This window comes from Mugil cephalus, chromosome 3, assembly GCF_022458985.1.
Source record: "Mugil cephalus isolate CIBA_MC_2020 chromosome 3, CIBA_Mcephalus_1.1, whole genome shotgun sequence".
Lineage (NCBI taxonomy): Eukaryota > Metazoa > Chordata > Actinopteri > Mugiliformes > Mugilidae > Mugil > Mugil cephalus.
In genome coordinates, this window is record NC_061772.1 from 19733582 (window position 1) to 19751523 (window position 17942).

Consider the following 17942-nt stretch of genomic DNA (forward strand, 5'->3'; position numbering starts at 1 on the left):
ATGTGTCTCACCTGTGTCTTGTCAGTGCCGAGCCTTATTCTGTATATATAGCCCTGTCTTTCCCTTTGTTCCTTGTTGTGTCATCAATGTCTTCATGTCAGGTTCTTTGTTTCCACGTCTTGTTCCATGTTTTACCATGCTATGTCCATGATTCCTTTTCGATTTTTGGATTTACCTGCCTCTTGCAGCGCCTTTTATTAATTATTACATACCTTTTTGTTTGGAGTTCCTACCTCATCTATTGTCCTGCGTTTGGGTCCTCACCTCCTACTACCTCTACCAAAACCTGACAGAAAGCACATGAAAAAAAAAAAAGACAGGCATTACTGTCAGCAGGTGATATAACGGATAAACGGACGTAGCGACGAGGAGTAAAAGCTCAGTCAAACGAGTCTTAATATATACTTTAATCTCACCTGTCTGTCTTCACGGTCAAATATAAGGAATAATCTTAAGCTTATACAGTACATTATAAAGCTGACAGAGGGTATTAAAGAGATCTGAAGGAGAGTATTATTGATTAACGATGGAATTAAACAGACCAGCTGCTCCATTTTGAACATGTTGGAGGTAATGAAGGACTGCAGTTAGGAGGCCTAAACAGCTTGGTGCATGAGTCCATGAAGACATATGCTTCTTGATTGATTAACATACATTTGTTGAAGCATTATATAAAAGTTGTTACACTAATCGTCACTATTCAACTACATAATGTATGTTTGCAAGTTATTTATAAGCAAAAGTGATGCGTTGCCACCTGTTTGAGCTGCACATCCGTAAAGGCCTGCTGTTATCCATTGGTGGAAATCATAGTAAAACCACACAGAGGAATCTGTGCTGTTGCTGTTTTATCAAAAAAAAAAAGATGCATTTTTCAGCTTTGAAATACTGAGGTACATACTAGACACCAAGTGGTGTAATCCTGAGGTTCACTCCAGCCTGACTTAGGGTTTACATTTTGATTTAATTTATTGGGATTGTATTGTGAGTACAATATTTTAAAGACAGTACTATGTTTTTCATTACATGGGTCTGAACACCCTTGATCTGTAGTAACCAGACCAGACAAACTGGTATGAAACGGCACTCTCTATGATTGATGTCACTGTGGGCACCGTGTTCACACTCAACTCTTATGTTCTTTGCTCTTCAAATCTGCACGGTTTGTTGTAAGGCATTAGATATTCATTGGCTGTCTGAGGATTTTTAAAATGAGTCTCGAGATGTTCTTATAACAACCTTTAAAGCAACACAAGGTTGAGGATTTGCTTCTATCTTTGATAAGCCACAGCGTAGTCTGATATCCTCAAATGGGCCAACGTTATTCAAGTGAGAAATCAGGTCACGCAACCTCAAGGGTAATTTGAAAACTTGTATTGTACATTACGTAGCGTATTATTATATGAAAACTACCCAGCGTATTATAGGAACTCCAGTCCCTACCATTGAGGACGCCCAGAAAAAGCACTTTAAATAATTTGTTTGCACAGTACTATGTACCAAATACGCACGAGTTTAGTAACAGTAGGTAGCTGCTGTTTATTATTTATGCACTGTTTAATTCTCACTTTAACTGTATTTTGTATCGTCTCATTTATCATATAACAGAATACTGATTTATAAGATGGGCACCGTAGACTCTAAGCACTGACTGTGAGATGATACTGTCTCTTTAAATTAAAAAAGGGTCGAAAAAACAAGGAAGTAGTTAACTTCCGTGAGTGTTCCGTCTTCCGGTTTACACCTTCAAAATAAGTTATTTCTTTTTTGCATTTGAAAACCCATTACTGAAAGAGACACTAATGAGATGACGACAAATTTTAATGTGTTCAGTTTTTTTTTCTGTTAAAGTCAAAGTTAAGCTGTTTATATAAAAACACATTATTCAGTAAGAGTAATGCATATGGATACAAATCAGCGATTCTGATTTGGTTCGCTTATTGTGCTTATAAAAAGTACGAATTATTGGCCTTATTAATAAACTAAATGCAAAATATGCGATGGTGGTGGAAAATCAGAAATGCTTGTGATATTAAAGGTGAAACAGAGTTAAAACAACCTCTGATATCTCAAGCATTTTCTGGTTTGCCGTGTCTTGTCATATGTGCTGACGGCTGCAGTAGCTGAGGTCAGTGCGCGTACATTTTGAATTATTTGTTGTTTTTTTGGAAACTATCCATGATAAATATGTGACTGTGTGTAAAACAAGGAAACTTTGCAGGGAATAAACATAGTCATTGCACGTAGAAATGTGTAGAGGGATACTTACAGAGTTCGTTGATATGAATAGTTTTGTTTTAAATGAGGTTTGGATTTTGCTTTATTTTGAGAAACTCAGATCGGAAGTGTGACTGTTGATGCCGATGGCGGAAGACGACAGTCATGTTTGATTCCTGCAGTCAAACAACTGGTCCTTGGCTTCATTTCAGCTAATGTGGCTGCTCCAGTTTTTACCCAGACAGCTGTTGTTCCCTTAACCATGAACAGGACACCGCTGAAGCGGTCCGGTATCTTGTCGATGGCTCTGACCGGCTCCATGGACGGACGCGGAGAGACTTTCATTCTCCGAGCGGTCAGAATAGCGGCGGTGGTTGCTCTGTACTGGTTCGTTTCAATAACAATGGTCTTCCTCAACAATCACCTGCTGGACAATCGGGACTTGGACGCGCCGCTGTTTGTCACTTTCTACCAGTGTCTGGTGACCGTGGGGCTGTGCTGGCTCATGCAGCTGTTGTCCAAAGCGTGCCCGGGACTCATCGACTTCCCTGTGGTCAGATTCGATTTGAAGACGTCCCGGGAAGTCCTGCCTCTGTCCATCGTCTTCATCTGCATGATCACCTTCAACAACCTGTGCTTGAAATACGTCGGGGTGGCTTTCTACACTGTCGGTCGTTCCCTCAGCACCGTTTTCAATGTGCTGTTTTCATATTTTATCCTGAAACAGACCACGTCTTTCAGAGCCCTGGTGTGCTGTGGGATCATACTGGGTAGGTCTGCTTCACTTTTCCAGGACGAGACAATAAGTTGTTAAGACTATCTACGATTTGCACCTGAAAGTTATTCTTGGTATATTTTGTGGAACGGACACTAGAGCCATTACCTCACCTGAGCATCAGCCTCCACACACCTGAGGTTTTGGACCCTGCAGGAATTTGATGCCACAAAAACATTCATGATACTGTACTGAAACATCTCTTTACATAGCTATCTAAAGAATTGTGCAAAAAACAAAACAAAGCAAATGGTCTTATTAACTCTATTTTTTTGAGCACGGTAAAACTTGAGGGCCTTATATTTTATTATTTTGTAGTTTTCATTTAAAAGTAGTCCCACTTAGATTCTTTGATAATGTTTATATACAATTTATATGTAAAGGGGAAAAAAGACATAAGAGGAACTTTAATAGTTATTGAACACAAGTTACGACAAAATTTTGTTTGGCAGCAGTTTCCAGTAGAAACTTGATGTCAGGTGATTTAAAGGTAATAAAATGTATTAAATATAAAATACATTATACAGTCTCTGCCTGAAACAGGAGAGGGGAGGGGAAATCTGAAAAACGCATTTAATATGGCTTTTGGCCATTGTCCAGTAGCAGCAGCTTGACAGATTGTGTCAAAGACGCACAAGTCATGTACACAAAATCCCGGGTGTTTTTGAGGTTCGTGAAGTAGCATCACCTCTAAGTGTGAAAACGCTGTTGCTAGGCAAATGTTGCCACCTGGTTACCATCATGTCCACCAGTTTAGCGAATATTAACATCTGAAAACTCGACAGGACTTGATCATAATATATGAACTTAAACTTAAAACTCTAGAAGACACGTCATCACTACGGAACCGGGAGCTACCATAAGGTGAGCTCATGTTCACAGGCAGACCCCCGGGGCAGCATGTGTTCACAGGAAGTATGTTGTTGGAAGCTGCGTTCACACTATGAGTCCCAAAAGTGTTGTTCGAGCGACTGTTGAGGTTGTTGTTGTCCCTTTAGATGTAAACTGGGGAAACTGGTTGTCAACATTATACATAGACACAGTTGTCTACGTTGAGATATGAGTACTAAAATTCAGTAAACGGTAATGCAAATAATAAAAAAGAGCACTTTTCAAGACAAAATCAACCAAACACAAAACAATACAGAAACAATAAAGGAAAAAAAAAGAAAAAGAACCTCCAAAACAGGTCTGTACTGCACCGTTCTTGACGTATTCTTGCCCCTCAGGTGGTTTCTGGCTCGGCGTGGACCAGGAAGGCATGACCGGCGCCCTGTCCTGGTCAGGCGTCTTCTTTGGGGTCCTCGCTAGCGCCTGTGTCTCCCTCAACGCCATCTACACCAAGAAGGTGATGCCCGCAGTGGACGGAAACATTTGGAAACTGTCCTACTACAACAACATTAACGCCTGCGTCCTCTTCATCCCGCTCATCCTCGTGTTCGGAGAGCTGGGCCGCCTCGTAAGCTTCAGCCGCCTCGCCGACCTCGGCTTCTGGGGGATGATGACGCTCGGAGGGGTGTTCGGTTTCGCCATCGGCTACGTCACAGGCCTCCAGATCAAGTTCACCAGCCCGCTCACGCACAACGTCTCGGGGACGGCCAAGGCCTGTGCGCAGACTGTGATTGCGGTGGTGTACAACTCTTCCAGTAAAAGCCTGCTGTGGTGGACCAGTAACATGTTGGTCCTCGGTGGCTCGTCGGCGTACACTTGGGTCAAAAGTCTAGAAATGCAGAAGTCTCCCCGCAGGGACCCTCAGAACTCGGCCAAGGAGAAACTGCTGCCAGGAGAGCGGAGCAACATGGGGGTGTGAGCTCTGTAACTGGGCAGCTTTTTATCCATATGGCGTGAGAATGTAAAATAATGTAGCATTTATGAGTGCTCAGCTAGTTAAGTTAGAGCTAATTTACATTCTTTGTGGGGCCTTTTTTTTTTTACAGGGATTTTTAAAATGAAGTGTCTTTTATGGTCTCGTCTACAAATGAAGGAAAATGTGTTTTCTCTCCCACGTTTGCTCAGACTGAGGTCAGTGGAGTCATAACGAGATAGAAACCTTTTTAATGCCTTGTCTTTCATTTTGATAATAAGAGACTTATTATAATATTTTAGTTTTCATTTCACTGTTTCAAATCACAGCCGTTTTATAGAGCTAGGTCACTATTTCAATGTTTTACAGGAATCTTCTGGCTTTTAATCATACAAAACCTTGTGTCAGCGGCAAGCTGATATACAGTAGGGCTTTTATCTGCGGAGAAAACACCATTTTTCCTACACCATTTCACAACTATTGCTGCTATCAACTGGATGTTATTTGCTACTGAGTCAGATTATAAATTAAGATCATCCAGCCAGTGACCTCCGGTCTATGAAAATGGATTTGCATTTCAAAGCAAATGTGGGGCAGACTGAAAGCAAGTCCTGTTGGAATATTCATGAAAAGGTCTTTGGTTTCACGTGTTGTTTGTGACGTCGGAGTGGGACTGACAGTTTATGTTTGTGTGTCACAGCAATCTATGACTGCACCTGAGGTCAGGGATGGGAATTAAGGACTGAGCCCAGATGGCATGCATGTTTTGCTTATTTATTTTTTGTGTGTGTGTGTGTGTGTAACAGTGACGCATTTCAGCTCAGACGCATGCAGAGATAAGTCATTCTATCCAATCTGCACCACGTCTTCCATTGGTTTTCGGTGCCATTGCTCAGGTTGAATTTTCAAAATTGAACCAAAATCCAGCGCGATGATTCGATATCACTAAGTTGAAGCAGACTAGTTTTAAATAAACATTTGGCTGAACCAAAAATTCTCTCTTTTTTTTTTTTTTTGGTAAAATGAAAATGACAACGGGTGTTTCCATCATCTTGATGGTGGATGTAGTTGGCTAAGATTCTCCTCACTGATGATGTATGGTGTGATTGCAGCCACCTGCATCCGGCTGTTAATCAAAATGTTAATTTTTATAATTTACCACTTCCAGCCAGTGCATAAACCACAGTCCCCGCGTGTAAATTCTGCCGGGGTAGAGGAAGAAAGGAAGAAATGTTGTGGTTCATCTAAATAAATGCAACAGTAATGCTCATGGTAAGGCTTGTAAAAGGATAAAATCAAATAATATGCTAAAACGTGGTTAAGAACGGGGCTTAAATTTCAGCAATGCCATGTATAACACTACGTTGTTACACATCAGTTACTGAAGATAAATGTTCTGCGCTATGGCGACCGCTTTCAGCGTTCAGGTTTTCTTAGTCAAAGAAAAACATCTGACACTACAAACGTTGAACAGATATTCTCTCATTTCATCCGTTTTTAGCTCCAAATAGACTGTTACTACAGCTCACTCTCGAACTCCCAGCCAGCAATGAACATGATCAGTGAGGCTGAGAACCAGTTCCAAATTAAACATCAATTAAAAAGTCAAGTCACCTTTATTTATAGAGTGCACTGAAAAAGAACAGACGTTCGCCCCAAAGTGCTTTCCATTGAAGACACACAGTGAAGCTTAGGCACACATACGTCTTTTATTACACTTTGTCCAGACTCCAGAGATTTAAATAAAAACTGCTGCGGAAATGTAGAAATTCAGTGTAGCCGTATTTCTTTGACACATAACAGGACTGATAACCAGCATCAATGAAGGCATTAACATCCAGGTAATAACATCTCAACAGTTCCCATACCTTCCTGTCACTGATGGGATGAGAGGGAGGTTTTATGCCGTGGTATAAAATGTTGTTAAATCGTCGCAACACATCGGTTCATCACTTTTTCCTTATCTCTTAAGGAAGGATTGTACTTTTAAGTTTTCATTGTTAAATAGGGAAATTACTGTTTTTGTTTGAATTTATGTGACATTTTGACTTTGTTGTCACAATCTAAAAAAAAAAAAACGTTTTCTGTCAAACTCTAGAGACTGTAGACAATTAATAAAATCCTGAACAAAAGTATCTCAGTCTGAGCTTTACATTATTATGTGTTTCAAACTCCTGGAGAAACTTTCCCAGAAGTTTCCTTACATCCAAATACCTTTGCGGTCAAACATTGTACATTGTTGTGCAGTTTTTCATGTTTTTTCGAGTCGTTTTTAAACAGTTTTTGAGTGTGTGTCTGTGTCTGGGGGTGGTTGCTTTCATCAAGGAGTGTCACTGCTATGGGGTGGGGGTGCCTGGTCTGGTCTAGGTGGGTGGTACATGTTCCACAAGTGTCCCAGCAGAACATTGCATTGTCACCAGATGGTCAATGTTATTTACTTCTCCTGTCAGTGGTTTTAATGATATACGTTCTCTCCATTTTTAGGTCATTTAAGGGGATGAGGTGTGTTTCATTGAGTTCCCTCTTATCTGTTAAAATGTTACCGGGTTGGTGATGGTCACTGGATGGAGGTGTGGTACTTCAGTAGATGTTGGAGCACGTTTGGATGAGACAGTCTCTGGGCTCCAAAGGGAACAGTTCTCTGAGCAACAGTGGAGCTAAAAATAGCTGACGGAGCACTGTGGATAATTACATGAACCAAAAAAAATTAAATAAATAACACACACACCAGGTCTCCGATGTAAAGGGCTCATTCCAAAAGTGAATTTGGCCCTGTGACACCAATAAAAGTTTCATAACTGTGTCCTAATGTGCACTAGATAATCCCCCACCCCTCGTCTTCCTCTCCCATGTCTGGCTGGGTCAGGTTCAACGTGACGGGACGAGGGGAAAAAAATCTTCCGTCGTGATTGACAGTTCAAAGGGTGTAAGTACGAGAAGTAGTCGCTCGTGTTTTCTTGATGTCTGTCAGATCAAAGTGGTGGTCAAAATGTGGGTGTCACTTCATCGATTGGAGAGTTAATTACTGCTGTGATGCTGTCGCTTCAGAACTATGATCACGATATCGTGATCTCGTCCTAAGTAGTTCCTTAGACCTACATTAAGTGGTTTCTCCACTTGAGGAGATCAGAAGAATCTGTAAACACAACCAACACATGCATTCGGCCCTGTTAATATGTCAGTCTCTTCTATTAGATCTTCATTTTTAGTTATTCGCCCTGTTGTGCTTTTCATCATACACAAATTCAGTCATAAAAGTTTACAACATGTATTGTATTTTCTTCTTTTTTTTTTTTTTTTTTTTTTTGCAGCCTATAATTTCCTATTGGTAATTGTTTTTGGTATTTACATAAATCAGAACATTAAAATAAACTATATAAATCAAATAAATGTAAATGCAAAAACAATTTAAAGGTGATAAATTACAATATAGAAAATATAAGTAATTACACCAACATATTATCACCATCACCAACAACATAAATACAGATAAAGACAAGCGTGTGAAGTGAAACATGTACTAATTGAGTGTTATTTTTTTAATCTCAGCACAAAACCAAGCATGTGAATACAGAAACATTGTTCTTTGTCAGCTTCATGTGTAAATAGACATTTATGTTGTCGTATATAGATCCGAATAATACGTTGTATTAGTTCAAGACTGCACAGATAGTTTAACGTCATATAATATAAGGAGCTTTTGAGGAAAAAAGTGAACCCTTCAGTTAATGCTCAATCTGAGGCATATGAGCAAGAAAAAATCTATCCGTCCACTGTACGTTAGTGCCACATAATGTAATGCTTAGTATTAAAATATATGCATAGCAAGGATTATAAAATCTAATTCCTGAAGTCGCTGGGTTGCGTCTTCTACATCTTTCATCGGGGAGCAAAAACAGATGATGAGAACAGGTATCAAACCATGGAAACATCTGAGGTAATGGAAAAGAAATCCTGGACATGAACTGCGTTGTGATGAACCGCCTGCATCATTGCTCCTGGCATATCTGTGGAGACTAACATCATAAAGATTTAATGGCGTCATCGGAGAGGACATCTGTTATCTGTCTTCCAAGACATTGTAAATTTGCCGTGTCCTGTGCGACAGCTGGTGTCCAATGATGTGTCAGTAAACACAGTTTGGCACTGTTGGTGCACATTCAGGTGTGCTTTTTTAGTATATATATATACCTTGTGAAGTTTTTTTTGATATTCTAAAGCGATTTATTTTGAATATCTGCCTTGCAGCTTTGGAGAGATTACTTTCCCTGAACCCTCTCACTAACCTGACAGATGGATTTTCCTCCTCATCACTCGCCTGTTTTTCCCATTAGCATGTCTTTATTTCCGTCCAGTGCATTTTCCACTTCCTTTGCCAGGGTTTTTTCCTCGTTACGGTTTAGCACTCGGCGCAACGGGTGCAGGGAACCAGTTGAGGATCCGGTGCTGATGTGAACTGGACCATCGGAAAGCACACACAGGCTTTCACATAACCTAACGGAAGGAATGGGTTAAAGATCTGTGTCCTTTTTGCTGACACAACAAACAACCCCCCCCCCCCCACACGCGTAGCCATGCTGTGTCTAAAGCAGAGCAGAAGATTGTAGATAACGGCCGAGCTCGTGCTGCTGTCTTGGGAATTCTTTGAAAGTTTCTTGCTGTGGGTTTGGCAGCCAACGTGTTCACTTTTCCCACAAGCAACATGCCCAGGCTCATTCTTCCAGACCCAATACTCCTCTACCTCCTGCTAAACCTCTGCCTCTCTTTACCAGGGTGGGCACATGGTAAGTGATATGCATTTATTGTTTTGTTTATATAATGTTTTTCCTGCCATCATATTTTTATGTCCACGATACGGTAGAGCGACAGTGGAGTCCTGGTGAAAAGGTTTTAACAAATATGCCTGTTGACTTGGTTGCTGACTAACCGTGGAGTTATTCCTCGACGGTGAGTCATTTCTTCTGCCCATTGAGGCTTTTCTCACTTTGTGCCACATGTTCTCAGACACACATTAGACACTGGACACATCAGAGCACATTTAATGCAGTTTGTGTTTTCTTTAGCACAGACGTCTCTGATTGCATCCAAGTAGAATTAAAAGGTGAAAGCAGAAGTCGTTAGGAGCTTCAGCCCGAGGAAACTAGCATGCACTGTGCTCCCTAACGGAGACAATCTGGCATTTTCCGTGGTGTTTTGGGACATTTTCAAATTTGTCTCTTCGTCACAAGCTGCTCAAAACGGTGCATAATTGTGGGTTTTACAAAGTTCACCGTTATTGAGCTGAAGGCCAGATATTCGGTTTTCAGGATTGTATGCATTCCAGCTTGGCTCAGCTCAGTAGCTTCACCTGCCACAAAATAACCTGGCAAGAATAGTTTCACCGCAGCAGCTTGTTCAGTCACGACAAAACGCTGTGAAGTTTAATATGCATCATCAGGTGACATTAATAACCCACGATCAGCACTTTCCACTAAACGTGTTAGTGTCAGCTGCGATTGATACACTGCAATTATTTACAACCTAGGGTGCCAATAGTTTTCTTTTTTCCCGTTATTGAGTTAAAAGCTTTTGCTTTGGTTCTATAGCTCTGACAGGAGGCAACTGCCCGAGCTCTAAGTGGAACGTCATGTGTCGTCCGTGTTGCGAGTACCACCTCATCCAGTGTCGGTGCCCCTCTAAAGGCTCCAGGGTAGGCTACACTGTTCCCTGCTGCCGCAACGCTCTGGATCAGTGTGACCCTTGTATCATTCACCCAGGTACTGCACACGCTCAACTGTAGCTACAGTTCATCCTCTGGTTATGCTCAAAGAGCAGCTGCTGCTTCCATTGAGCAGAAATTGCATAACTTATTGGAAAACCCAGATCAAAATGTTCTGTATAGGCTGAACTGTAAAATAAATGATGTTTCAAATGAGAAAGAGTTGCAAAAGTTCTTAATCTAATGTTGAATTAGTTTAACCTTCTCTCTGCCTTTGTCCTGGCCAGGCTGCAGTCTGTTTGAGAATTGTAAAACCTGCCACAATGGAACATGGAAAGCTAATGATGACTTCTTTGTCGATGGAAAGTATTGCACGGAGTGTCGTCAAGGCTGGAGCGGAGGAGACTGTAAAAGTGAGATTGCTTTAATGCAGCATTGCATCTCGGCCTGATACCGCTACAGAATGAGCCCGATTTTCTGGCTCTTATTGCTGATGAAAAATCATGGATTATATTGAACTGAACAGCTGCACTCCATCATAGCTGAGCGCTGAAGTGTCCTTATATGTGATTTATACAGTCTCTGGCTGAAACCTTGATTGTTGTTGTGTGGAGATTTTAATTTTAGATTGCATTTGTCTGTTATCTACTTAGGCACTGTGTTAAAAAAAAGGAAGAAAGAAAGAAAGAAAATGACACAAAATGAGTTATTTCACAGTGATTAATAGGTCTCTCTTGGAGACTGGCAAACGTGAAGTGTCTTTCTGTATTGTAAAAACAAGGTTTTTTATTTTATCAGTTTTGGACATAATCATCGTGCAATTTAAATTCATGAGGAAATGTATTAATTTATGCAGAAAACATTAAGGGACTTTAATCATAATCAGTTTTCGGCGCCATCCTCTACTTGTAATACATATTCAAGACACTTGGGGGCGACAATGTGTTGTGTGTTATGATCTTTGTGTAGTTCATTTTCACTTGTAGTACTGGTCAATAGCACTGCAACATGAAACCAAAACTGAGGAAACAGGCTTCCCTAGTTGCCTTTATTGTTATTCACTCCTAAGGTATTGTGAGTTTTTTTTTTTTTTTTTTTTTATGGCCCTTGGGAATTGCCCCCGAAACTGTTCTTTTATGCACTGTCAATTGAACATAACACACACCAGAAGGCTTAGCCATAACCTCTTAATAGTGTGTAATAGACAAACAAATTTAAATTAAATTGGATATTTTTATGATTGGATTTTTTTAAAACCTTTGAAATGTAGTGCTTTTAACGAGTAAAGACTCAAATTGGAGCACAGTCAGCCTTTAGTTTTGTTTTTCTTAGTCATCTGAAGAACACATGTCGGCATGTAAACCAGCATGATGCTAATAATTATTATGATTGTAACGGCTGGTTGGTTCCCATCAAGTCATATTTTTGGGGGGATATTATCTTCAAGCACAATGCTGTTACTGCTCCCAACTGTTACTCAGTGATGAATGTGCGTTCACTAAGCCAAAGTAATTACAATTCTCGTGTGGGCAGCATGTGGAGGAGTTATTCACCGAGCTCAGGGTCACATAATCGTGGAGAGCTACCCAACAAACGCCCGATGTGAATGGACTGTGCAAGTGGAGAGGGACAGCAGCGTTGAGCTCAGGTAGGTGACTTTTCCAAGGCACTGAAAATATCGAACAGAAAAGATTTACTGAGTTTGAAAACTTCAGGGGTGATCCATGTGACCTCAAGTAATAATGAGTTATTACAAAAGCTTCAGGTGATAATAATAGTGTCTCAAGCAAGTGTGGGAAATGTTACAGTCTGCTTAGAATTTGTAGCTGAAAGTACCTGGGGCTCAGGATTGACACAGATATATGAGGACAGGGAATTAACCGTAATTATGTTGCACATCAGATTATTTTGCTGATTAGCTTCACTTTTCTATTTGCAACTGAAAACACCTGGTAAAGGGTTTGTGTGGCATACTTTCATTCACACACACGCAGTCTTTATCACATGCATATCATAACAAGACCTGTTTTTCACAAGTACTGTAAAAGAATAATCCTAGATAAATTTATTGTTTCCTCAATGTGCAAGTGATGAAGTGATGGAGATCTATAGAGATCAAGTCCTGAGTGAGGAGACAGCCCTGCATGACTGTCTTTACACTTGGAAGACAACAGTTCTAAAGTACACCAATATTCACGTCGTTTCTGTTTTTGTGACTCTGCAGCTTCTTACAACTCAGTTTGGAGTCTGACCACAGCTGTCGTTACGACTACATCGAGGTACGTGACGGTGACTATCTGGGCTCTCCTGTGATTGGGCGGTTCTGTGGGGACCGGCTGCCTCCTCCAATAAAAAGTTCCGGGAACTCCTTGCACATTCTGTTCTCCTCGGATGGCTACAATAACTTTGATGGATTTGTTCTTGCCTTTCAGGAGATTTCAGGCAGGTATAATTACTGTTATAAATGCAGTCTCCTAATACTCATGCTATTCATTCATGCAGTATGGATGCAAGCTTCGCAATGTAACAGAAGCACCTAACAGTGTAATGCAGTACTCTTGCTCTCGTAGCAGTAGCGCTGTATTATATTTCATTATAATGTGTAGTGTTGCTCTCATTTTGCTGTCACTACAATGTATATGAATGTGTACGGAGAGGGTTCTCTGTGGAAACCTCATACAAAGACTAATAACATATCAGTTGAATATAATCATATTCATGACATTCTGCAAGTGTCTACTTCAAATATCATGAATACATAATATAGATAACACTCTACTTCGCACTATTTGCATTCTGCACATTTGCTCCTGGACCTTTTTCTTTTATTCTTCTGTGCACTGATGTGAGACGGACAGTCAATGACACAGATTTATCATACCGGCTTGTCTCCTCCCCATTTGCTGTCTTTGAAGCAAATTGTGCATGTAGCATGCAGGCCATTCATCCAGTCTTTCGCTTCTTTTGGCACCAACTCTTGCTTACCTGAACATATCTAAGTGGCAAAATGTGAGTGAGGGTTAAGGAAGTCCTCTGCTGTATATGTGTAAAGCAGGACAAGCTTACAGTGTTCCTCAGGGCAGTATCCTGGGGCCCTTACATCTTTTTAAAAGCAGTCTCCTTAAGCGACTTTTTTGTTTATGCAGATGACACTCTATTATAAGTATCACGTAAAAATTCAATTTTAGCCCAAAATACAGTATTAATATTCATGGTCCTGCAAAGATGTTCTTTTTTAAAGCTCAACAGATATAAAAGGTAAACATACGATATTACCCAAATATATAATGCTGTAGGCAAATTACGCCCACAGCCATCAAATGAGCTTTTCAATGTCAAAAAATATTTCCACAGTTTCCACCATCAAGAATGCAGCATGCACACTCCCAGAAAACCCAAGTAATGGATATTTGCTGCCAGTATATGGTCCAAATGAGGAGCTTGTCTTTGTAAACTACTGGTGTCATGCACCTTTCACACTGACGGGTGCCCAGAAGAGGACCTGTCTGTCGAATGGCACATGGAGCGGCTCAACCCCTTCATGTGTAAAAGGTACTTTTTGGTACTGTTTTTTGTTTTGTTTTGTTTTTTGCTGTTTGTCAAAGATAAATGGAGTTGTTTCTGTTCTGTTTCAACCACATACAGGCCAAACAAGCCCAGTTCGGTGTGCCCCTCCAAGGAATTTGCTCCATGGTTACCACAGACCTTTTCCTGACGCAGCTGGAGGTTCACAGACGATAGAGTTTTTCTGTAAAAACTCCTACATTTTAAGTGGAAGCCACCTGAGTACCTGCCTGTCTAATGGATCTTGGAGTAGCAGGCCGCCAAAGTGTGTCAGAGGTAGCTGTTTTCAAAAACACATCAGCGTTGAGATCACGCTGTTAGCCACAAAGTAGCCTGTTTCCAGCTTAATTTCTGTGCGAGGGCAGCGTGGAAAATGATGCCGCTGCTTAAGTGGAAATGTACATATTATGACTTCAGTCAATTAGGGCCCTGTGATGTGTGTATAGGAAACATATTTGAGCAAAGGAGGCTCAGGAAGGCATTCATATGCTCTGACAGTTACATGCTTAATTTTTCCCTACAGCTTGTCAAGAACCCAAAGTGTCTGGACTGGTGCGTCAAACTGTTGTGAAGCCACATCAATTTTCAAGGTATCATTTGTGAAGCTTATGTGTGTGTGTGTGTTTGCCTAATTTTAGTGCAACCACTCTGTAGGTTTTGATTTTGGCATTCTGCCACCTTGTTATTTATTCGGATGTGGGGAGGATTTAGTTTAAAAGAAAAATTTTCCCAAAAACTGATGGATGGATGGATGGATGGATGGATGGATGGATGGGTGGATGGGTGGATGGATGGATGGATGGATGGATGGATGGATGGATGGATGGATGGATGGATGGGCGGTGCCTTTAAAGAACACAGTTTGCGGTGTTTCAGTGCCTCTGGCAGATTGAGGCTTTTGGATAAATAAGTCCAGCATATGCGAAAGAAATATGGCTATCATCACTTGAGAACAGAAGCAATTCATATTCCTGAATGTTTGCCAAAAGATGCATGGATGACAGGATCTGTTTATATGACTGCAATAGATTATGTATTTTTTGTTGTTGTTTTAATAATACAATGCATAATAAATCCCAACAGTTCATCAAATGTCACAAATTTCCTCCTAGGAAATGTTCACTAACACGAGAATCATGCAACACATCTAAAGTTGAGAGTTTCGGAGGATGGGGAAATAAATAACATAAACACAAGCTGCGTCTCTTTCCCACAGAAAGAGTTCAGACCAAAGGCTCCCCCTCTCCTCCAGATACAACGTGCCCGATTTGTTGTCGGCTGGCTTCATTCCGCTGATGCAGGGCAAACAGCCCAAAGAGGAGCGAGACGACATCGCCCCGGAGGCAATTCCTCGAGGCTTACACCCGCTTTTCACGAGCATCGATTACAAGTGTGCTTCGCCTCTCTACCAGCACACAGGAAGTTCCCGACGCACCTGTCTGAAGACTGGCAGGTGGAGCGGGCGCCATGTTTCCTGCTCACCAGGTGAGACCCATTTAAACGTACCTTGCTAAGTGAAAGATGGGAAACAGGTTTGGTTTCCTTCAAGGCAATGTGACATCAAGAATAGTCCTCCTCTAAGAAATAGTAAGCTGCATTCATATACAGTACACGACATTATACTCAAGTGTACGTTAATTGAGTTAACGCAAGTTCCACAATTTAAAATAAAAATTAAATGAAAATATCAACGCTCTTATCTTCTTTCACCTGGTTGTCAACTTCCCGCAGTTTGTGGCAAATTGGACACTTTCAGCCGACACAACCTGTCCGAGACTCAGTGGCCGTGGCACGCGGCCATTTTTATCCGCTCGCCCCCTGATCATACTGCGAGCAGCATGTCCCATGAAGGGACCGTGTTGGGCCAGCAGGGGGCCTCAGAGGAGTCCACATTCTGGTACCTGGCATGCAGCGGGGCTCTGGTTGCCCAGCGGAGGGTCCTGGTTTCAGCTCAGTGTGTGGTGGACGAGGACAAGCCGCTCCACCCCGCCCATGTGAAGGTTGTCATAGGGATGCAGCATCATGCATCCAGGCATCAGTTGAAAAGCCAGCACCATCTCAGGGTAAAGCACTAGTATCAATAACTAAATGTTTTCAGTTAAGATTTGTCATTCTGATATATTTAAGCCTTTATACATCGGGTATCTTTTTGTTGCAGTGATGTATGAGAGTCCATCTACAGAGTGGTATTCATTCTCCAGTATGCACACATTCCTACATTTGTTTTTTACAAATGTCTTTTGCTGGCCAAAGAACATTTATTAAAATGAAATGAAAATGTTTAGCTTGCATATTACTAAAATTGCACTTTTTATAGTCGATGCACAGGTTTTATAGGTTTTTGCTTCCAGGTAATGGAGCACATGAAGGTTTCTCACGATGGCAAAATATACCCAACAGCAGTGACAAAGTATTAAGCAGTGAATCCTCATTAAATCGTCTGGATAGGTTTTTGTTTTTAAATGGCACACAACGAAATCCCTTGGCATCGACCGACAATGAGATATGCACTTAAGACTTAAGGGATACGACTGTATTTAGTTTGAAATATTTGCGCATCTTGACGCATGTCATCCGATCTTGACACCTATTCCAAAATCAACAACGACTCCTTTGAGCGCACTTTGAGTCGAATCTGGCGTTTTTCAGGTGTTTTGAGTTAACTCGCTCTCTTTTTGCACCAACAGGTTTCGGAGATTTTAGTCCATCCGCATTTTTACACGGCGTCGGACTACAATGTGGCCGTGCTCAAGCTGCAAGACAAGGCCAAGATCAGCGAGCGCGTGCTGCCAGTGTGTCTACCCAAAATGCAAGGCGGGGAGGTGACGGCTCAGGAGGCTTACACTGTGAGGTGGAATTTACCCAGCGATCACAGGCAACCCAGGCCCTACGCAGCTCCAAGCCAGACGACACTCGTTGAGCTGAGCGACGTTTCACGATGTGAAAGGGAATTTGCTGGAGGAGGAGCACACGGCACGGTGATCAGTGACAATACGCTGTGTGTCATTACTAAGCCGTCCAGTCCTCAAAGCCCTTGTCCCAGTGTTATTCCAGGCATCACAACCGTGCCAGCTGTGTTTTTATCCACAAGTGGTGCTTTGTCGGGTCACGAGGAGACTCGGGGAGCTTCTAACGCAGGCTGGCAGCTGCTTGGTTTAGAGAGTTTGATCCGCGGGAAAAACAACTGCCACCGGCAGCTTCACACCGTTCAGACACGAATTGCGAACTTTCGCGATTGGATAGAGGAAAACATGAAGTAGACTATTTTCTTCCCATTATTTAAAGCAGCTGTTCAGACATGTCAATATTCATTTCTCTTCAATTTAGTCAGCCACGCAGTTGACAGAAATGGTGTTGAATGGAATGTGGATGCAGCTTCTAGGTTCACCTCTGTGTCAAACAACTCAAACAGCGAGGTGAATAAGAACACCTCCTGATCATTTGTTTTGTTTTCAGAATAAAGCACTTTTTACAGATACCATCTTTGTTTTCCGGTATCTCAGTTCTGCATCCCACATTTAATATATCATTTTCCTCCTATTATACACTAGAAATAATAGTTTGATAATAGTTCTATCCTGTGGAGGTTATTGAATCTCAGCCAGCTTCAGGGACACATTTGTACAAGTGTGCATAATTGTTTTCTGCCTTGCGCGCACAGTTTCAAATTACCCCCCAAAAAACAACAACAACAGCAAAAAAAATGTTTTATTTGGTAAAAGGCGCTGAGGTACAACCAGCTCATTATTTAAAATTCATTGAGAAACAAGCTCCCCCTATTTGCATGCATTTAGAAGCTGTGCATGCTTGCTTCACATGCATGGCAGTACACTGTGTACAGACATCAGCCTCGGCAAATGCCTGTGTGTCTGCTGCGTGTGTGC

At 41.4% G+C, this 17942-nt stretch overlaps 2 protein-coding genes across 2 annotated transcripts; both read left to right on the forward strand.

The window, feature by feature from the left end:
- Positions 1-2359: 2359 nt before the first annotated feature.
- Positions 2360-5790, forward strand: LOC125005984 (GDP-fucose transporter 1-like). The gene is made up of 2 exons (XM_047581703.1): positions 2360-2987; positions 4222-5790. The coding sequence occupies exons 1-2, from the start codon at positions 2480-2482 to the stop codon at positions 4800-4802; spliced, it is 1089 nt and encodes a 362-aa protein (XP_047437659.1). The 5' UTR covers positions 2360-2479; the 3' UTR covers positions 4803-5790.
- A 3582-nt stretch (positions 5791-9372) lies between these two features.
- Positions 9373-17536, forward strand: pamr1a (peptidase domain containing associated with muscle regeneration 1a). Its single transcript, XM_047580958.1, has 11 exons — positions 9373-9580; positions 10382-10552; positions 10782-10907; positions 12028-12142; positions 12719-12936; positions 13849-14046; positions 14140-14334; positions 14582-14648; positions 15275-15543; positions 15790-16121; positions 16746-17536. The coding sequence occupies exons 1-11, from the start codon at positions 9499-9501 to the stop codon at positions 17316-17318; spliced, it is 2346 nt and encodes a 781-aa protein (XP_047436914.1). The 5' UTR covers positions 9373-9498; the 3' UTR covers positions 17319-17536.
- Positions 17537-17942: the final 406 nt, after the last annotated feature.

Excerpts from the sequence above, each read along its gene's own strand:
- LOC125005984 (XM_047581703.1), top strand. The coding sequence starts at position 2,480 with ATGAACAGGACACCGCTGAAGCGGTCCGGTATCTTGTCGATGGCTCTG. Across the intron at positions 2,988-4,221 it reads GTGCTGTGGGATCATACTGG|GTGGTTTCTGGCTCGGCGTG; the intron begins GTAGGTCTGCTT and ends CTTGCCCCTCAG.
- pamr1a (XM_047580958.1), top strand. The coding sequence starts at position 9,499 with ATGCCCAGGCTCATTCTTCCAGACCCAATACTCCTCTACCTCCTGCTA. Across the intron at positions 14,047-14,139 it reads AACCCCTTCATGTGTAAAAG|GCCAAACAAGCCCAGTTCGG; the intron begins GTACTTTTTGGT and ends AACCACATACAG. Across the intron at positions 14,649-15,274 it reads AAGCCACATCAATTTTCAAG|AAAGAGTTCAGACCAAAGGC; the intron begins GTATCATTTGTG and ends TCTTTCCCACAG.